The following is a 21,616-nucleotide window of genomic DNA, read 5'->3' on the forward strand; positions in this document are numbered from 1 at the left end:
GCTTCTTAGTCAAAATTGTGCACTGTCGTCTTTTTACTGTTTCCAAATCCACAAACAGATGGGTGTGCAAAGCTTTATTTCTGTGAACACATGCTCTAGCACACATGGGAACAGATATGCACATACATTGATACGTATGTCGTACACACCCTGTTGAGTTTTACTACCACTCCCAGCCATTAGCATTCCTGTCCCTGCCTGGTTGGTGCTTGGTAAACAGGGGTGGGGCATTGTCTAGAGAGCCTCAACCCACCCGGAACCTGCTGCCACTCTCCGCGCCTAGTAAGTCTAACCTGGATGTTCTCACACTTAACATGGCTTTACGCTGCCCTCCCCCCCCTTCTGGGGCAGCATATCCTTAAGGACAGAATGCTCCTGGCGTGGGCATCAGGAGTAAGGATTACTTGGAGTGCTAATTTGGCACCACTTTTCCCACTCCATGGCTATGTACACTTGGGCTCTGTGCTTAATGATAGTTGGCAGTTCTGGGGCTTGTCACCTGTCTCCATGGCCCTGCTTCCTTCTGCTGCCAGCTGGGCCCAGGTGCCCTTGTGCTCCTGGTCTCCTCCCCACTGCCTATTATCCCCTCCTCACCCCAGCTAGACCTGCCACAACCTGCTGCTCCCTGCCTGGCTCCTACCTGCCTGCCAGTACCTGCCCACAGACCAGGCCCACACCACCTATGGTGCCCTACCAGAGAGGACAGATGGGCACCGCCTCCAGTGGCAATGCTAATTCACCCGAGGCCTTCCCAGCCCTTCTCACAGAAGGAAGATAAAGTCCACATATTCCTGTGAGTATGGGAAAGGTGCACACTCATGGGTTCAGCAATCTTTAGGCCTGACTTGGGTACACAGGTAGTTGAGTCAAGGTGTCCAGGTCACAGACCTGTCCTGACTTTGAAATGATGCTGAGACCCGGTTATCCCTTGAGCCAAGAATCCTTCCCCATTGGTAAATCTCTGCCTTACCTTTGCCCTTAATTTCTTCTGCTCAGAACCCAAGTCCCTTACTGTTTCCCTCGTGGTCAACCCCAGCGCGCGAGTTCAAGCCTCGTGCGGCGCGGGGGCGGGCCGAGGAAGGGCAGGGGCGGGGACTGGGCGGGGACCGGAGGAGGGGGCGCGGTCTCAGCTCTGCCACCTTCCCCCTCCTCACGGCCAGGAGCGCAGCCGCCGCCGCGTCCTCTCAGCCTTGCGCTCGGCCCGCTGCTTCTGCCGCCGCAGCGCAGAGCCGGGGGCACCGGCCCCGCAGCCTGCCCACTCTTCGGGCCGCGTGCCAGCTGCAGCCGGCATGGGGGGTTGCTGAGAGCGGGCACTCCTTCCTTCTGGCACCTCCCCCGGCTACTGGCCACTGGACTCTGGCCAGCGAGGCTCGGCACCTCTGGCCCCCAGTCCGGCTCCTGGCACGGTCCTCTGCTCCTCCAGCTCTGAGCATCGTGTCCCCGTCCGCCCCCCCGCCCGCGCCTGGGACACCTGGGTCCCCCGGCGGCCCCTAGGAGAGGGGCGGGGGGGGGCATGAAGCCGCTGGAGAAATTTCTGAAGAAGCAGACGTCGCAGCTGGCGGGCCGAACGGTGGCGGGAGGTCCCGGCGGGGGTCCGGGGAGCTACGGTGGGCCTGGAGGGGGTGGGGGACCCGGCGGGGGCGGCTGTCCAGCCGGGGGACCGCGGTCGTTGCAGCGGCGTCAGAGCGTGTCTCGCCTGCTGCTCCCCGCTTTCCTCCGGGAGCCCCCCGCCGAGCTGGGGCTGGAGCCGCCTCCTGAGGAGGAAGGGGGAGAGCCAGCGGGGGTCGCGGAGGAGCCGGGCAGCGGGGGGCCCTGCTGGCTGCAGCTGGAGGAGGTGCCAGGGCCCGGGCCGCTCGGGGGAGGGGGGCCCCTGCGCTCCCCTTCCTCCTACTCATCTGACGAGCTGTCCCCGGGCGAGCCCTTGACTTCGCCGCCCTGGGCCCCCCTGGGCGCCCCCGAGCGGCCGGAGCATCTTCTGAACCGGGTTCTGGAGCGGCTTGCTGGAGGGGCCACCAGGGACAGCGGCGCCTCAGGTAAGGAGCCAGTGGGCTTGAACACCCGGAGCAGGGGCTGGTCCCAGCTCCTCTTCCTTGCCCTTGGAGCGTGGGGGTGGCACCGTGCTGAGGCCTGGTTATGGGGTTGAGTGGTCCGCGGAAGCCGGCTAGGGGCCTAGCGGAGGCACAGACCCTCCCGCGGAAGAGGAGGGCAGTACCCACCTTCCTCCCTACAGCAGCCTCACCCCCATCTGGAGAAGCAACTGAGCCTCTTGCCTCTTACTCTCCTTCAGTCACCCTTCCTTTCCCCTGGGCATCGTAGCCACTGACTCCCATGGGTCCCTGATGTTGAATACCTCCTCCTGTGGCTCCAAATTAGGGCCTGACACATTAAGATGGAAGTTGCCCAGCGCAGCCATGCCACCCGCCAGAGGTGCTTGAGCCCTGAAAACCCTGGGGTCCCTGACTGTTCAGAGGCCTGCACAGCGCAGGCTGGCCCACCCCAGGAGGAAGTGCCAGACAGGCACAGGCCCCAAGCTGCCTTTTAGGCATCAGCAAAGGGATGCCTTGTCCTTAGCAGTTTGGTGGGGGGGATAGTGTTCTTCTTGGGGTAGACTCAGAAGGTGTCTGGAAGGGGAGAGGTGGCTGGGTCGGCATCAGGGCCCTGGAGCATCCAGGGCATCCAAGCGCCTCCAGCTTCCACTCTTCCCTTTTGGTGGCAGGCCTCAGCACACAGCTTTTTTTTTTTTTTTTTTTTTTTGAGACATAGTCTCACTCTCACCCAGGCTGGAGTGCTGGAGTGCAGTGGTGCGATCTCAGCTCACTGCAACATCCACCGCCCAGGTTCAAGCGATTCTCCTGCCTCAGTCTCCCGAGTAGCTGGAACTACAGGCGCGTGCCACCACGCCTGGCTAATTTTTGTATTTTTAGTAGAGACAGCGTTTCACTGTGTTAGCCAGGATGGTCTCGATCTCCTGACCTCGTGATCTGCCTGCCCTGGCCTCCCAAAGTGCTGGGATTTCACGCATGAGCCACCAGCCTGGCTAATTTTTGTAGTTTTAGTAGAGACAGGGTTTCACCAACTTGGCCAAGCTGGTCTTGAACTCCTGACCTCGTGATTCACCCCCGCCCCACCACCACCTCGGCCTCCCAAAGTGCTGGGATAACAGGCATGAGCCACTGGACCTGGCACACGGCCTCTTTAAAACATAATCACCACACCCTGAGAAGCTTATTCCCTAAATGATGATACTATTTCACCATTCCCTTTCAGCACCCCTACTAAGGGGCCTTTGAGGAAACCAAGGCCCCAAATGGCTGGTTAGTGGCTGAGGTAGAAGACCTAGGGGTCTCTAGGTCTAGCTCTAGGCATTGCACTAAGCCCAGGAGGGTCTGAGGTTTGGGAACCCTGGCTGAGACCCTAATGCTGAGGGCTTTCACACTTGCTCTCAGCCCTCGGCAGGGAACCCCAACCTAGATGTGTGGAGGGGGGCTCCACTCTCCTAGATCCTTCTCAAGACCTGGGTCCTCTCCTTTGGCGCAGACTGTAGTTGTCCTGGGGAGCTGACACCTTTTGGATTTAATTAGAAAAATATCAGACACACACAGCTCTCCTAACCATAACTTCCCGCCTACACCACACACCCTGTGTCTCTATGACACATTCCCTAGGGAGGCTGTACATTGGCCCAGAGCCTGCCTTGGAAAAGGCAGATGCCCAACTGTGGCCCCCATATCAGCATCTCCTCCACTCTGCTCCATCTTACTCTTCCTTTGCTACAGCTTAGGAATCCTGTGAGATAAAGTCTATGAAGGATGTCAGGCCTCTCGTTTCCTCACCCCCATCCCTGAAGCTGGGGGTCAGAGCTGGGGGCTGACTCATTGTAAGAACACAGCAGGGTAGCTGGGCAGGGAGGAAAAGGGAGAAACTGTCTTTCCCCATTTACAGGGGCCTGGTGCCACATGCTCTGCTCATTCTCCCTTGGGGTAAGACTCCTGAAATGTCACCCATGTTATCTGGCAGCCTTGATTCCCAGAGTAACTGGTTTGGGAAATTCCAAACCAGTCTCAGGGTGAATGAGAATCAGCTTAACCTGCCACTCTGATGTTCTCCAATAAAACCAATGTTCTCAAGTCATCCTGGTCTCCTCCCAGGGTGTGTGGGAGGAGAGAACTTACAGAAGTTACTCTTAACCTACCAAAGCCTCTCCAACGTCCAAGCAGCCCCCTCTGACCACTAGGTTTTACCCTAACACTCTGCTTGCCTCGGGTTCTAGGTTCTTATTCCAGCTCCAGGCAAGTCCCTCCCAGCTCTGGGCCTCAGTTTCACATTTGCGAAATGAAATCGTTGCTAGAACTGACCACAGGGGATAGTGAACCAAAGGCGGTCAGAAGTCTTGGTTTTGTCCTGGGACCGTGCCTGGGGACCTGGCCCTAACCTGTCCTGGTGAGGACACCTGGCTCCCTCCCTGCACCTTGCCTGTCTGTGTGTGCCAGGCGGCCCTGCCCCACCCCAGGGCTGGCTGCAAGTCAGGGCGACCTTGTACCCGGCTGACTGGCTGAGCCAGGCCCAGACGGGGGTGTGGAGGGGAAAGGGGTGGTGAGAGGAGCCGCTCCCCTTCACCATTCCATCATTAACCCTTCTGTCTCTGGGCACCTAAAGGACACAGGATTTCTATTTAAAGGTTCTGGGATCAAAGCAATGGCAGTCTCTTCCAGTCAGGCTGGTTCCCACCTGCCTAGTTAGAACTCAAAGCTGTTAGGTAGGGAATGGGGAGGAGAAGAGGGATACACACGCGCGCGCGCACACACACACACACACACTCCCCACTGATGCTAACCTCTGTGTTTGGAAATACTCTTTGTCTAGAGAATCTTCTGTGGGCTACTTCTTTTTTCAGGCAGAACTCAGGCTTGGTGTGTTATCTGACCAACTTCCCACATACTCTGAAGAGAAGTGCACATGGCCATCAAAGGCACGCCCCCCCCTTCCCTTCAGCTGCCTTGGCAGCTGCCAAACCCACCCCCGCAGCGGCTGCCCAGAACCTTTACACATGTGTGTGTGCGTGTGTGCAGAGCATGACGGGGCAGGTGGCTGGGGCTCCAGCCTGGCTAAAGAGAACTTGCAAGAGAAGGAGGCACTGCATTTCCAGTTTCATTCTGGAAGTGCCTTCCTGACATCCGTGGTGCCCACTGATCTTTACAGATATCCTGCTGGATGACATTGTCCTTACCCATTCTCTCTTCCTCCCGACGGAGAAATTTCTGCAGGAGCTACACCAGTAATATCCTTTTGTGGAGTTTGTAAAAGGAGAGGTCAGAAGGGAGCCACTCCCTCCATCCCACATGCAATCTCAGAGCCTAAACTCTCCCCTAGGAAACATACCTGGGGCTGGGTGTGGTGGCTCACGCCTGTAATCCCAGCACTTTGAAAGGCCAAGGTGGGTGGATCACCTGAGGTCAGGAGATCGAGACCAGCCGGGCCAACATGGTGAAACCCCATCTCTATTAAAAATAGAAAAAATTAGCCAGGCATGGTGCCACACACCTGTAACCCCAGCTACTTGGGAGGCTGAGGCAGGAGAATCACTCAAACCCAGGAGGCGGAGGTTGCAGTGAGCCGAGATCGCGTCACTGCACTCCAGACTGGGCGACAGAGTGAGACTCTGTCTCAAAAAAAAAAAAAAAAAGAAAAGAAAAGAAAACATACCTGGGTTTCAGTCCCAGCTTTTCTACTCATCAGCTGTGTGACTTGGACAGATTACCTAACCTTGTGGGGACTCAGTTACCTCTTCTGTAAAATGGAGGTAAATAGCACCTGCCCTGCCTATTTATGAGCTGCTATGAAGATCACTCTGATAGCAGATATGGGAGTGCTTTGGAGGCTGCAGAGCCCTGTACAAATGAAAGGTGTTATTTATTTATTTATTTATTTATTTATTTATTTATTTATTTATTTTGAGATGGAGTCTTGCTCTGTCATCCAAGCTGGAGTACAGTGGTGTGATCTCGGCTCACTGCAACCTCTGCCTCCTGGGTTCAAGTGATTCTCCTGTCTCAGCCTCCCCTGTAGCTGAGGACTACAGGAGCACACCACCACACCTGGCTACTTTTTGTATTTTTTGGTGGAGACGGAGTTTCACCATGTTGCCCAGGATGGTCTCGAACTCCTGACCTTAAGTGGTTTGCCTGCCTTGGCCTCTCAGAGTGCTGGGATTACAGGCGTGAGCCACTGCACCCAGCCACGGTGTTATTTTTCTACTAAGGGTGCCTCTATCCCCACTGAATTATTGCTCTAAAACATCTGGTTGCCCAGTGAGTTATGCTGGGGTCTGATGTAAACATCAGGCCACGGTTGTGCTTCAGTAGGGTCTGCTAGAGAGGAGCCGCTGGATGGGCTATTCATAGGGTCTCATGTAAGCATGGGCCTCTCACAGAGTTATTTTAAGACCTAATTGTAAATGTCAGACCATTGAGTACAATGTTACAGGCTCTTGGCCAGGTGCAGTGGCTCATGCTTTTGGATCCCAGCACTTTGAGAGGCTGAGGCGGGTAGATCACTTGAGGGCAGGAGTTTGAGATCAGCCTGGCCAACAAGGTCAAACTCCGTCTCTACTAAAATACAAAAAACTAGCCGGGCTTGGTGGCGGGCACCTAGTAGTCTCAGCAACTCGGGAGCCTGAGGCAGGAGAAATCGCTTGAACCCAGGAGGCAGAGGTTGCAGTGAGCTGAGATCGTGCCATTGTACTCCAGCCTGGGCAACAGAACCAGACTCCCTCTTAAATAAACAAACAAATAAAGTAACAAGCTGTCTTAGAAACACCAGGCCTTCCAGTGAGGTATAGTCAGGTTTGTGGTAAACACCATTGGCCTTTATTAGGTGCACTGTGAGCTCCAGGCCCTGGGCTGGCCAGAGGTTGGAAGGGTCTGGGCAGGTTATCCTCAAGTGAAAATCTAACCTGTCTAACCTGCAGGAGCTGGATGTGGTCAAGTGGTCATCACTATCTACCCTAAGCAAAAGCCTAGGCTGGGGCATTAGGAGGTCTTGGCTCCAGGACCCCTGAAACTCCTTTCTTTCTGGCCCCAAATCTAGAGAATATTTGGGGGCAATTTAGCCTTCCACCTTTCTTTCTTTCTTTTGAGATGGAGTTTTGCTCTTATTGCCCAGGCTGGAGTGCAATGGCATGACCTTGGCTCACTGCAACCTCCGCCTTCTGGGTTCAAGAGATTCTCCTGCCTCAGCCTTCCAAGTAGCTGGGATTACAGGTTCCTGCCACCATACCCGGCTAATTTTTGTATTTTTAGTAGAGACAAGGTTTCACCATGTTGACCAGGATGGTCTCAAACTCCTGACCTTAAGTGATCCACCTGCCTCAGCCTTGCAAAGTGCTGGGACTGCAGGTGTGAGCCACCGCCCCTGGGCTTTTTTCCTTTTTTTTTTTTTTTTTTTTTTTTGACAGAGAGTCTCCCTCTGTCACCCAGGCTGGAGTGCAATGGCCCTATCTCGACTCACTGCAACCTCTGCCTCCCGGTTTCAAGCGATTCTTGTGCCTCAGCCTCCGGAGTAGCTGGGATTACAGGCACCCACCACCATGCCCGGCGAATTTTTGTATTTTTAGTAGAGTCATGGTTTCACCATGTTGGCCAGACCAGTATCGAACTCCTGACCTCAGGTGATCTGCCTGCCTCGGCCTCCCAAACTGCTGGGATTATAGGCGTGAGCCACTGCACCCAGCCTAGCCTCCCATCTTGCTTCTCAGTTCCTCAGGTCTGCTTGCCTAGGGATTTTTCTTAACTTAAGGGTCAGCTTTGTTCGGGCAGGAGGCATGGAGGGCCCTGAGGGGCTGGGCCGGAAGCAGGCCTGTCTAGCCATGCTTCTCCATTTCTTGGACACCTACCAGGGGCTGCTTCAAGAGGAAGAGGGGGCCGGCCACATCATCAAGGTGGGCCTGGGGGAAGAGAAGGTGGGTAAACAGGCTATTAGCTCTGGAAGGGGGCCCCTGTGAAGGAGCCGTACTTCTTATGCTGGGTTCCTGGAAGGAAGAGATGCCAGGGGGCTTTAGCTTATATGACTCTCCTGTGCTCAAAGGCATGGAGACCTTGCCTGGCCCCTGCAGAGAGTAGCCCTTGGGATGAGACCCCTTCCTTCACCTTCTTTGTCCTCCTCTCTCCAGGATCTATACCTGCTAATTATGAAGGACGAGTCCCTTTACCAGGGCCTCCGAGAGGACACTCTGAGGCTGCACCAGCTGGTGGAGACGGTGGAACTAAAGTGAGGGGGAGTGGGGCAGGGGTGGGAACAGGAAAGAGGTTCCCTGCGTTCCTCTACTACAGGGGCTGCCTCTGGCCTATTGGCTCCAATATGGATTTGCTTGTTTGTTTGTTTTGAGACAGTCTTACTCTGTTGCCCAGACTGAAGAGCAGTGGCGCAATCTAGGCTCACTGCAACCTCCACCTCCTGGGTTCCAGTGATTCTCATGCCTCAGCCTCCTGAGTAGCTGGGATTACAGGGGTGCACCCTGCCTGGCTAATTTTTGTACTTTTTGTAGAGATGAGTTTCATCATGTTGGCCAGGCTGGTCTCGAACTCCTGGCCTCAAGTGATCTGCCCCCCTCAGCCTCCGAAAGTGCTGGAAATACAGGTGTGAGCCACTGTGCCCCGCTTCCAATATGGTTTTATTTCAGCTCTTTTCTCTCACAGGAGGGTGGCACAAAGCGCTGTCTCCAGTCACTTTTTTGTCCATTCTCCCATTCATTTGTCTGATAATCCAGTGGTGTAATGGTAAATATTTAACAACCAGTGCTGCAGGAGAAAGAACCCTGATTTGTAGCTTTTGCTGATTCCTACAGTGTAAACTCTGTCACCATGGCTGATTTCAAGCTACCAACGTGACAGCACTGAAGGAGGAGCTGGGAAGAGACGTGCAGCACAGGCCATTATGTAGTATCTCCACCATATAGTAGATGCAGTAAAAGGTAGTGAAACGGCTGGGCAAGGTGGCTCACGCACTTTGGGAGGCCAAGGCGGGTGGATCACTTAAGGTTCAAGACCAGCCTGGCTAACATGGTGAAACCCTGTCTTCACTACAAAAAAAAAAAAAAAAAAAATAGGGCCGGGTGCCGAGGCGGGCAGAACACGAGGTCAGGAGTTTCAGAGCAGCCCGGCCAATATGGTGAAACCCCATCTCTACTGAAAATACAAAAATTAGCCGGGCATGGTAGCACGCGCCTGTAGTCCCAGCTACTCGGGAGGCTGAGGCAGAAGAATTGCTTGAACCCAGGAGGCGGAGGTTGCAGTGAGCTGAGATCACCTTACTGCACTCCAGCCTGGGTGACAGAGCGAGACTCCATCTCTAAAAAAAAAAAAAAAAAAAAAAAAATGCCAGGTGCGGTGGCTCACACCTGTAATCCCAGCACTTTGGGAGGCCGAGGTGGGCGAATCATGAGGTCAGGAGTTTGAGACCAGCCTGACCAACATGGTGAAACCCTGTCTCTACTAAAAATAGAAAAATTAGCCGGGCACCGTGGCATGTGCCTGTAGTCCCAGCTACTCAGGAGGCTGAGGCAGGAGAATGTCTTGAACCCGGGAGGCAGAGGTTGCAGTGAGCTGAGATTGCGTCACTGCACTCCAACCTGGGTGACAAAGTGGACTCCGTCTCAAGAAAAAAAAAAAAAAAAAAGGTGGGCCGGGTGTGGTGGTTCACCCCTGTAATCCCCGCATCCCAGCACCTTGGGAGGCCGAGGTGAGCAGATTACGAAGTCAAGAGATCAAGACCATTATGGCCAACATGGTGAAACCCCGTCTCTACTAAAAATACAAAAATTAGCTGGGTATGGTGGCATGCGCCTGTAGTCCCAGCTACTCGGGAGGCTGAGGCAGGAGAATCGCTTCAACCCAGGAGTGAGCCGAGATTGTGGCACTGCACGCCAGCCTGATGACAGAGCGAGACTCCATCTCAAAAAAAAAAAAAAAAAAAAGTGCAACAGGAAGGAAACTTTTTTTATAATAACTTATTTGATTACAAATTTTATGTATGATTTATTAATTCGTATTATTATTTTTCAATAGAGACAGGGTTTCATTATGTTGTCCAGGCTGGGCTCCAGCAATCCTCCCACCTTGGCCCTCCAAAGTGTTGGGATTCTAAGTCTGAGCCACCATACCTGGCCTGACTATAAGTTTAAAACATATATATTTATATATGGAGATATATTTATTTATTTATATTTTAATGGCTCTTTAAAAAACAGTTGGCAAAATTCCCCAGAACTTAACAATATGCTCTTGTGAGCCAGTGTGAACCAGCTTCAGGACACCACTGCATCCATCCATCCATCCATCCATCCATCCATCCATCCATCCATCAATCCATTCTGCTCTTTTAGTTCCTCTCTTCTCTGTCCCCAGCACAATTAGGGAGGCCTCAGCTTGTGGTCTAGCATCCTTCTCTCCCTTCTCTGTGCTGACACTAGAGAGATCTTTCATGCTCCTGTTCCAAAGGCATCCCTGCTCCCCATGCTTCCAAGAGAAAGTGAAACATCCCAGCATTGGATACCCTTCCCTTTCTGCCTTCTGCTGTTCCTTCCCATCTCATCTGCATCCCATCCATCCATAACACCTCAACTCCTGCACTCTCCAACATCCCACGGTCCGTTATATTGTCCACCCCAGAATGCCAGAATGCCCTCCTCCCACCCCCTTCTCTTTTTTTCTTTTTTTTTTTTTTTCTGAGACGGAGTCTTGCTCTGTCGGCCAGGCTGGAGTGCAGTGGCGCGATCTCGGCTCACTGCAAGCTCCGCCTCCTGGGTTCACACCATCCTCCTGCCTCAACCACCTGAGTAGCTGGGACTGCGGCGCCGGCCCCCATGCCCAGCTAATTTTTTGTATTTTTTTTTTAGTAGAGATGGGGTTTCACCGTGTTAGCCAGGATGGTCTAGATCTCCTGACCACCTGCCTTGGCCTCCCAAAGTGCTGGGATTACAGGCGTGAGCCTCTGCACCCAGACATTTTTTTTTTCTTTTTTTTTTTTTGAGATGGAGTCTTGCTCTGTCACCAGGCTGGAGTACAATGGTGTGATCTCGGCTCACTGCAACCTCCGCCTCCCGGGTTCAAGCGATTCTTCTGCCTCAGCCTCCCAAGTAGCTGGGATTACAGGTGCACACCACCAAGCCCTGGCTAATTTATATATTTTTAGTAGAGACGGGGTTTCACCATGTTGGCCAGGCTGGTCTTGAACTCCTGGCCTCAAGTGATCTGCCCACCTCGGCCTCCCAATCCCTCCCAAAGTGCTGGGATTATAGGCGTGAGCCACTGCACCTGGCCTCCACCTCCTTCTCTTCCTGCTCTCCTCCAAGGCCCAGGTCAAATGCTATCTTCTTGATGAAAACTTCCTAGATCTTCCTTTTAGGAATAGCTTTCTCCTTCCCCCACACCAGCAGAACTCTCCTGGTACCTTTGTTACATCATCAACGCCTCCTGCCTGGCTTTAGAAGTAGCTGGATGCCTGTCTATCTCCTTCCCAGACTGTGAAGTTATTTTCAGCAAAATTCAGCAAATGGCTGATGACCTACTACCTACCATGTGCCAAGCAGTGTGCTAGGCCCTGGAGGATGAAAAAATATCCAGTAGGAACCAAATCCCAGTCCTCAAAAGCTCTCAATCTCATAGAAGAGATAAGAGGTGAACATAAACATTATCCCAATGTTCTATAGTAGTTGAGACAAGAAAGTGACCTTCCTGGTGGGTGGGGTGGACCAGAGAAGAATTCATGGAAAAGGTGGCATTTGATTAGGATTACTTGGACAATTATCCCATCCTGCTCATTGTCCTCTCTTCTGACCCCCTTAACCACCTTCTGAAACTGTTGCTGGTACATCCTTGACCCAATTCTGATATTCTTGCTTGATGTTGCCTGCTTGGTGTTGGTTGTCCATATGCCTGGCAGGGCGTGCTGATGCCCAGCTGTGTCCATGCCAGGATTCCAGAGGAGAGTCAGCCACCCAGCAAGCAGGTGAAGCCACTCTTCCGCCACTTTCGCCGGATAGACTCCTGTCTGCAGACCCGTGTGGCCTTCCGGGGCTCTGATGAGAGTAAGTGTGGGCATTAGGAGGGGCAGGGTGTCCTGAGTGGTTCAGGCGGACATGTCTCTGGGTCTTGGGCACCCTCAGTGGTATCTGGGTGGTAGAACCAGCCCCTTTCACAGGACCTTCTTCAGAGGTGGGGAACAGTAGCACCCTGGAGGAAACTGTTCCAGCTGCTGCCACTCTGCCCTCTGTTGAAAGTCATTTTCCTGTTTCCGTCCAGTCTTCTGCCGCGTATACATGCCTGACCACTCTTACGTGACCATACGCAGCCGCCTTTCAGCATCTGTGCAGGACATTCTGGGTTCTGTGACGGAGAAACTTCAATATTCAGAGGAGCCCGCGGGGCGTGAGGATTCCCTCATCCTGGTAGCTGTGGCCTCCTCAGGAGGTGAGGGTCAGGAAGAACTGGGCTGATCCTCCGAGAGGAGAAACTCACAAGCTCAGTGCCCTGTGGGAGGGGAAGAGACTGAATTCTAGGCCCTTGCTACTCAAAGTATGGTCCTGGGACAAGCCTCATGTGCATCACCTGGGAGCTTGTTAGGATGCAACATCTTGCTAGGTGTAGTGGTGCAAACCTGCAGTCCCGGCTACTCAGGAGGATTGCTTGAGCCCAGGAATCCAAAGTAGTACATTATGATTGCACCTGTGAATAGGCACTGTGCTCCATCCTGGGCAACATAACAAGACTCTGTCTCTAAAAGAGATGCAGCATATGAGACCCCACCCCAGACCTGCTGGTCTTGTTCAAATGCTGATTTGAACAAGACCCCTAGGAGACTCCTATGCCTACTAAAGTTTGGGAGGCACTAGCTGGGCATGGTAGCGTGCACCTGTAATCCCAGCTACTTGGGAGGCTGAGGCAGGAGAATTACTTGAACCGCGGAGGCGGAGGTTGCATTGAGCCAAGATCGTGACACTGTGCTCCAGTCTGGGCAACAAGAGCAAAACCCTGTCTCAAAAAAAAAAAAAAAGTTTGGGATGCCCTGGTCTAGGACTCAGGTTCTGACCTGTGTGCTGCCCCTCACTCACCTATGGATTGTGTTCTGGTCCTTTAACCTCCCGGTGTATGTAAGGATGCCACATTTCCCAGGCTAAACACACAGGATGAGTGGGAAGGCAGAAAGCCAGCAATGTCGCTGAAGTTTTGTTTTCCTCTACAGTAGGAAAACATTTCAGCCTTCCCAGTGTCACAAGGACAACAGAGTAAGAGAAAAGCTGTGAAAGAAAGGGAGTAGAAAAAAGTTATAAATGCAAAAGAAATCATCATTTGACCAATTCCAGATAAATATGGCATAAACTGGTGATAATATGAGTTCCATTCGTCTACAATGTGTCAGTGTGGGGTGAGGAGTTTTTGGATAGGACAGAGCCAAGTGTGGGGTGTGTGTGAGGGTCCAGGCAGCAGGGGCTGAGGATGAGCAGCTCTTTCTCCTGCAGAGAAGGTCCTTCTCCAGCCCACTGAGGACTGTGTTTTCACCACACTGGGCATCAATAGCCACCTGTTTGCCTGTACTCGGGACAGCTATGAGGCTCTGGTAAGAACTTCCCAAGGCCTTGGCTGGAATGGAGGGGCTGAGGGGGGCTGTGAGCAATCCCTCATCCTGCCACCAGGAGCCCAGCTCCTATACCCCTGCCTGCCACCAGGTGCCCCTCCCCGAGGAGATCCAGGTCTCCCCTGGAGACACGGAGATCCACCGAGTGGAGCCTGAGGAGGTTGCCAACCACCTAACTGCTTTCCACTGGGAGCTGTTCCGATGTGTGCACGAGGTGGGGACCGAGGCTGGCGCTGTGCTGGGGGGCTGGAGGGAGAAATGTGCCATTGGGAGACGGTGTTCGCAGCACAACGTCCTGGTTCAAGGCTCACTTGCAGCAAGCCCTTGGGCAACGCATGGCCGTAACCTCTCTTTGTTCCCCCATCTGAAAAAAATCGCAGAGAGAGAGAGACCTCAGAGCAGAGTGGCTCAGGGCCCAAGTGCTGCTTACACAGAACCTGACCCAGGATTTGTGTTTTTAAAATATTCACCATTAAAGAAATAAAATAAGGCAGAGACAATAATGCCTAGCAGATGGTTGTCTTGAGGATGTCAGCCGTGAGCGCTTGCCTGGCACCTAGTAAGTGCTCGGTAGCTGGTGAAATATTATTAATGCTGGTTGTTTTCTTTTTCCGCATCTTTGCCGCCTCCTGTCCCTTCTATTTTTCTATTTTCCACCCCTTCCGCCCCCGCCCTCCTGCCTTTCGCTCCTCATCGCCTTGCACTGCCATCTTCCCACCCACTCCCCTCACTGCCGGGCGCCCTGGCCGCCTCTCCGCTGCCGTGGGTGCAGCTGGAGTTCGTGGACTACGTGTTCCACGGGGAGCGTGGCCGCCGGGAGACGGCCAACCTGGAGCTGCTGCTGCAGCGCTGCAGCGAGGTCACGCACTGGGTGGCCACCGAAGTGCTGCTCTGCGAGGCCCCGGGCAAGCGCGCGCAGCTGCTCAAGAAGTTCATCAAGATCGCGGCCCTGTGAGTGCGGCCGTCGGCGGGAGGGGGAGCCCAGGCCCGAGGCCCGCGCCGCCGCCCGCCCCTGACCCCGCCTCCCACCCCCGCAGCTGCAAGCAGAACCAGGACCTGCTGTCTTTCTACGCCGTGGTCATGGGGCTGGACAACGCTGCTGTCAGTCGCCTTCGACTCACCTGGGAGGTGATGAGACCCCTCCCGTTCCTACCTGGGGATCTGGGCATCCCGGGCTCCCCGAATTGCGTCCTCTCGGGACGGCCGCTGGCCTGGTGGGAGTCTTTGTGCCAATTGGAGAGAGGCGCCCTCTTCTGGCATACGCAACCCCAGGGCGCACAGCTTGGCTAATGGACCCTGTCTTTGTGCAAATGAGTGAAAAGCCAGGATCCCGCCTGAGTCGCAGCAGGCAGCCCTTGGCCAGGTCAGGTCGCAGACTTGGCTGTGGGAGTTGGGCTGATTTTCAGCCATAGTCAGTGGGGCCATCTTTGTACAAAGCACCTACATAAGAGAGACCTGGCCTTCCCCAGAATAATGAATTCCTCTGGGCTGTTTCAAGCTTCTAGACTTAGCCAAGGCCTGACTTCATTTCCCCACCCACCAGCTTCCCAGCCCCCTACAAGCCATGCAGGCCCTTTTGCCCTCCAACAGGGAGAATTAATCCGAGGCTCCCATGTAACCCAAGGAGCTCCACTCTGATATCCCTTCTCCTTCCTTCAAACTCTGCAGAAGCTGCCAGGGAAATTCAAGAACTTGTTCCGCAAATTTGAGAACCTGACGGTGAGTGGGTTTGGCTCTTTCTTCTGCTCTTGGACTTAGAGCCCAGAAACCCTCTGTTCCCATAAACCCCCTTCCTCGAGCTTTCCTTTCAAGGTGTTTAGGGTGTGTGTGCGACCCCCACCCTCCTTACCATGCTGGAGGGGGAGGGTGGAAGGATTGCGCCCCTGTGTTTCTTGAAGTAAAGGGGGAGTAGTCAGGCCCCTCCCCACCACACCATTAGAAAACCCCCAGTACCCCTATCTGATGAGGAATGTATACAGGGCAGGGGGTGAGGGAGGAAGCTGGGGACATCTTTGGGACACATTGGCCAGTCTGTCCCTTGATCTCTCTCCTGTGGAATACTAGGACCCCTGCAGGAACCACAAAAGCTACCGAGAAGTGATCTCCAAAATGAAGCCCCCTGTGATTCCCTTCGTGCCTCTGATCCTCAAAGGTGAGAGAGTAACTCCCAAGCTGTGCTGCTTCCACCCATGCTTCCCTTCTCCTATATCCCGCTTCAGACTTCCAGCCCCCTCTCGACTCAGCCCTGAGTATCCGCCTGGAGAGGAGCCCCCCACCCCAGACACAGTGGGTTCTGGGGAAGAGCGGGGTCCTCAGGTGCAGGGGCCCCTTTGGACCTCCTCTCTTATCCTTTCCTCACATTGGATTCTCTCCACATCCCCTAGATCTGACTTTTCTGCACGAAGGGAGTAAGACCCTTGTAGATGGTTTGGTGAACATTGAGAAGCTGGTGAGTGAGTGGCACTGCAAACCTCTAGTCCCACAAGTGAGGGGCTTGCATCCTCTCCCTCTCTCATCACCTCCCAAAAATAGCAGCCTTCCTCCAAGTGCCCAGCTTGCCTAACAGACTCTTGACTGTCTCCCTGGTGGCATCACTGTGGCAACCCACCCACGGGTGGCAGAGCTGACAGGCAGCTTGGGGGCAACTCCACCTCCCCCTCACCTGGCACTCTGTTACACCCACTCCTTTGGTCCTTCAGAGACCCTCCAGAATTGGAGACTGGAGGGAGTAAAGCAGAGTTGGAGAATGGCGGAGGGGGAGCATAAGAGGGGGAGCCTCTTTCTCTGCCCCTTTCAGGGCTCATTCCTTGTCATCTCCCAGCATTCAGTGGCCGAAAAAGTGAGAACAATCCGCAAATACCGGAGCCGGCCCCTTTGTGAGTACCCAGGGTACTGAAAGCAGTACAGGTAGAGCTTTGACTGAATGGGAGGGTTCAGGGCAGAACTCCCTGTCCAAATGTGTATTTCCGTACACTTGCTGGTTCCCCATTCTGTCCTTGCCTCTGCAGAGGCCTTCTTGCCCAACATCTGTCTCAGTCCACAGCCTGATCCTCTGCCCGGTGTGTGTGTAGAGGAAAAAGGGAGGCTGGGAACCTGACTCCCTCTCCCTCTTTACCCACTAGGCTTGGACATGGAGGCATCCCCCCATCACCTGCAGACCAAGGCCTACGTGCGCCAGTTTCAGGTCATCGACAACCAGAACCTCCTCTTCGAGCTCTCCTACAAGCTGGAGGCGAATAGTCAGTGAGAGTGGAGGCTCCAGTCAGACCCGCCAGATCCTTGGGCACCTGGCACTCAAGCACTTTGCACGATGTCTCAACCAACATCTGACATCTTTCCCATGGAGCAACTTCCTGCTTCACAGGAAAGAGTTGGATGGATTTAGCCCTGGACCCATAAGTCTGTTCATCCTGCTGAAGTCCTCTCCCCATTGCTCCTTCAAGCCAAAACTACACTTTGCTGGTTCCTGTCCCCTCTGAGAAAGGGGGCAGAAAGCTCCTTCCTCTATCCCTCCCATCGAGATCTGTTCTGGGGGTGGAGCTTCCAACTTCCTCTTCCCAGCAGGAAAGAATGCCGCCCACCCTTCTGCCTTGCAGAGTGGGATTGTGGGAGGGATTGGCAGCCTTCTCCACCACCTGTCCAGCTTCTTCCTGGTCAGGGCTGGGACCCCAAGGAATATTATGTTGCTGTGTGTGTGTGTGTGTGTGTATGTCTCCTTTTAGGGAGCAGGAGTGCATCTGGTAATTGAGGGCGGATGTTGGGTGTACTGGGGAGGGGTCCTTCTGTTTGGTGCTACCCTTGTCTACTCTGCCCCTGGATGGTACGGGGTGCTTTCTCCACCCCCACACTCCCTGCTCAGCTCCTCATGCTACCCTGCATGCCCAGGCTGGTGAGCCAAGCTGCTTTTCAGGGCAGGGAGTGGCAGCAGGTAGGAGGGGTTACCCATCAGCCCTTGCAAGTCCCCCACTCAGGCCTCTGGAAGGTCCGGGAATGGACTCTGATGAGAGGGTAAAAGATGCTCAGGGAAACACAGGCCTCAGCTGCCTAGAGGACCCTCCCCCTGCCTTGCAGTGGGCTGGGGTAGAGCAGTATCAGGAGCTAGGGGTGTCTGCTGCCCACATTCCTGCTTTTTGGGGTATCTAACTGCTAAGGAGGGAGTTGGCATCCCCCTTCTGACTCATGTGTCTGACACCAACAACATGGTCTCTGTCCCTCTCCCTGTCTTGACTCCTCCTTTGTCCTCCCCATAGAGCTGGGGTGGGGTGGATCCCTATACCTGGGGCAGGCAGCCCCAAAGTGGGGGAGGGGGATGGCGGAGACTGTAAAGGCGCCACCGGACTCTGGCAAGGCCTTTATTACCTCTGCTCCCCTCCCTCCCATCACCAGCCTCAAGGCCTGAGGGCTGCAGGGGCTCCTGGCAGCTACTGGGTGAGGTTTCCTGGCACAGCCTCACCCTTCTTTCTGGCACCACCTCTTTCCCTTTTGAAGATGCAGCAATAGCAGTAGCAAAAGCAGCTGCTGTTCCTGCTATGAGGGTGTATATATTTTTTACCCAAAGTTCTGGAATTGTACATTTATTTTTTAAAACTCAAAGAGGGAAAGAGCCTTGTATCATATGTGAACATTGTATCATAGGTAATGTTGTACAGACCCTTTTATACAGTGATCTGTCTTGTTCCTGTGGCAGAAATCCTCTATGAACATAGGCAGGCACTGTGCCCCATGCCCTCTTGCCCTGACAGTGTCCCATGGGCCCCCTCCTGTTCCCTGCCCCCTCCCTGCTACTGCTGATGCACTCTCCTCTCCCTGCGGCCCCCAGCTTCCCAGCCTTCCTCCTGACCCCTTCCAGCAGCCTTGGAACTCCAGCTGCCACCACCCTCTGGGTCGAATACTGGGACACACTGGCCCAGTCTTTGCTGCTGCTCACCCCTAACCTTGATGCCTGCCCAGGGACCCCCCAGCCCCCTCCCCTTGCCCTGCAGCTTTAACAGAGTGAACCATGTGTATTGTACAGGCGCAGTTGTCATTGCAGAAACTGCTGGGTGGAAAAGAAGCCGATAAAGTCTATGAATCAACCTGTCTGCTGTTCTCCATTCTGTTTTCTTTGAGGCTGTGGAAGGGCTGAGGGAGGGGAGAGGGGATGACCCCCCAGTGCTGCCAGGAGCAGGGCTGTTTTGGAGAGACTTTGAAAATGTGGGTGGCTGGGTACAGTGGCTCATGCTTGCTTGTAATCCCAGCACTTTGGGAGGCCGAGGCGGGCAGATCACCTGAGGTCAGGAGTTCGAGACCAGCCTGGCCAACATGGTGAAACGCTGTCTCTACTAAAAATACAAAAATTAGCCAGGCGTGGTGGTGCATTCCTGTAATCCCAGCTACTTGGGAGGCTGAGGCAGGAGACTAGCTTGAACTCAGGAGGCGGAGGTTGCAAGGCTCAATAGCACTCCAGCCTGGGCAACAGAGCAAGGCTCTGCCTTAAAAAAAAAAAAAAGAAAGAAAGAAAATGTGGGTGAGAGGAAAAGAGGCCAACCTCACGACATGTCACATAATGCCTGGAACTCAGAAGAGGGGATGTTTTAGTTCATACATGTTCCAGGTGGCATAAATAGATCACGTTTAATTCTAATCCTGTGAGGTAGAAGATGGAGGCAGAACAGTCCCAGAATAATTACTAGTGAGGGCACTGGCCCCTTAACCCAGGTCTGTCCCTGCAGACAGCATGCACTGTTCACACAACCAATATTTACCAGTACTACTAAGAGTATAGGGCGCAGAAAGCCTAGCGTTAGGCTCAAATGATAGCCTGAGTTCCAGAAGACATCATACACTCAAATAGCTATGCCTGGGCCCTCAATCTTCCGCATTCACATCTGTTTCTGCCTCAATCTTCTGCATCTCAGAAAAATGGTCCTCTCATCCACCCAGGTTTTCTCGCTCTGTTGCCAAAGCTGGAGTGCAATCTTGGCTCACTGCAACCTCTGCCTCCCAGGTTCAAGTGATCCTCCTGCCTCCGCCTCCTGAGTAGCTGGGATTACAGGCACAGGCCACCACACCCGGCTAATTTTTGTATTTTTAATGGAGACGAGGTTTCACCATGTTGGCCAGGCTGATCTCAAACTCCTAACCTCAAGTGATCCACCCACCTTGGCCTCCCAAAGTGCTGGGATTACAGGCGTGCGCCACTGCCCAGCCACCCGCCAAAGTTTTCTTTTCTTTTTGTTTTTTTTGAGATGGAGTTTTGCTCTTGTTGCCCAGGCTGGAGTGCAATGGCGTGCTTTCCGGCTCACCACAACCTCCGCCTCCTGAGTTCAAGCAATTCTCCTGCCTCAGCCTCCCTAGCAGCTGGGATTACAGGCCACCACACCCAGCTAATTTTGTATTTTTAGTAGAGACGGGGTTTCTCCATGTTGGTCAGGCTGGTCTTGAACTCCCAACCTCAGGTGATCCGCCTGCCTCAGCCTCCTAAAGTGCTGGGATTACAGGCGTGAGCTACCGCGCCCAGCCCACGCACCCAAGTTTTCAAGGCAAAAATATAGGACTCATCATTGGTGCCTCTTTCTCCCACCCCTCATTCATCTCAGCCAGTCCCATCAGCTACAATTCCAGAGCATTTTCTGAGTGATCCACTTCTCTGTGACTCCCCTGTGACCACACTAGTCCAAACCACCTTCATATGTTCCCAGCCTCCTACGTGGTCTGTCAGCTTCCTCTCTCCGATCCATCCCTACCTGCCACCAGTGTGATTTCCACATAGCAGCCAGGGTGTTCTTTCAAAAGCAACAATCACGCTGGGCATGGTGGCTCAAGCCCATAATCCTAGCACTTTGGGAGGCTGAGGCAGGAGGATCGCTTGAGCCCAGGAGTTCAAGACTAGCTTGGGCAACATAGTGAGACCCTGTCTTTACCAAAAAAAAAAAAAAAAAAAAAAAAATTAATGAGGCTGCAGTGAGCTGTGATGGCACCACTGCACTGCAGCCTGAGCAACAGAGTGAGACCCTGTTTCAAAAAATGTTTCCAAAAAAAAAAGAAAGAGAGAGAGAAGGAGAGAGGGAGGGAGGGAAGGAGGGAGGGAGGGAGGGAGGGAGGAAGGAAGGAAGGAAGGAAGGAAGGAAGGAAGGAAGGAAGGAAGGGAAGGAAAAAAACAAAACAAAACAAAAAAACCCAGCATCCTTCAACACATGAATGGACAAATACACTGGGGCATATTCTTATGGTGGAATACTATACAGCAAGAAAAAAGAACAAATTATTAATACTTGCATGAATGAATCTCACAGACTTAATGTTGATTAAAGGAAGCCAGACACAGGCTGGGCATGTTGGCTCACACCTCTAATTTGAGCACTTTGGGGGCCTGAAGTAGGAGGATCTCTTAAGCCCAGGAGTTCAAGACCAGTCTGGCCAACATAGTGAGACCCCCATCTCCACAAAAACTAAAAAATGTAGCTGAGCATGGTGTCTTGTGCCTGTAATCCCAGCACTTTGGGAGGTTGAGGCAGAAGAATCACTTGAGTCCAGGAGTTTGAGACCAACTCAGGCAACATAGGGAGACCTTGTCTCTAAAAAAAAATTAAAAATAGGCCGGGCATGGTGGCTCACGCCTGTAATTCCAGCACTTTGGGAGGCCGAGGTGGGCAGATCACCTGAGGTCAGGAGTTCGAGACCAGCCTGACCAGCATGGAGAAACTCTACTGAAAATACAAAATTAGCCGGGCGTAGTGGCACATGCCTGTAATCCCAGCCACTCAGGAGGCTGAGGCAGGAGAACCGCTTGAACCCAGGAGGCAGAGGTTGCGGTGAGCTGAGATCACACCACTGAACTCCAGCCTGGGCAACAAGAGTGAAACTCCACCTCAAAAAAAAAAAAAAAAAAAAAAAAAGACTGAGCAGGGTGACTCATACCTGTAATCCCAACGCTTTGGGAGGCCGAGACCTGTGGATCACAGGGTCAGGAGTGCAAGACCAGCCTGGCCAAGATGGTGAAACCCCA

The 21,616-nt window shown here is 53.5% G+C and overlaps 1 protein-coding gene across 2 annotated transcripts; it reads left to right on the top strand.

Annotated features, from left to right (window-relative positions):
• The first annotated feature begins 904 nt into the window (after window positions 1-904).
• On the top strand, window positions 905-18,708 carry RAPGEFL1 (Rap guanine nucleotide exchange factor like 1). 2 transcript variants are annotated; one of them, XM_025363734.1, is made up of 15 exons: window positions 905-953; window positions 5,200-5,275; window positions 7,795-7,936; window positions 8,168-8,265; window positions 11,970-12,082; window positions 12,297-12,464; window positions 13,514-13,611; window positions 13,721-13,843; window positions 14,402-14,580; window positions 14,667-14,757; window positions 15,298-15,348; window positions 15,694-15,781; window positions 16,014-16,078; window positions 16,451-16,505; window positions 16,752-18,708. In XM_025363734.1, exons 1-15 carry the CDS (start codon window positions 905-907, stop codon window positions 16,874-16,876), a joined length of 1,521 nt encoding a protein of 506 aa, XP_025219519.1. In that variant the 3' UTR covers window positions 16,877-18,708. The 2 variants fall into 2 exon arrangements, with proteins under 2 accessions (XP_025219519.1, XP_025219518.1); XM_025363733.1 differs by lacking the exon at window positions 905-953 and adding an exon at window positions 1,162-2,033.
• Window positions 18,709-21,616: the final 2,908 nt, after the last annotated feature.

The sequence above is a fragment of the Theropithecus gelada genome, chromosome 16 (genome assembly GCF_003255815.1).
Source record: "Theropithecus gelada isolate Dixy chromosome 16, Tgel_1.0, whole genome shotgun sequence".
NCBI classification, from domain to species: Eukaryota; Metazoa; Chordata; class Mammalia; order Primates; family Cercopithecidae; genus Theropithecus; species Theropithecus gelada.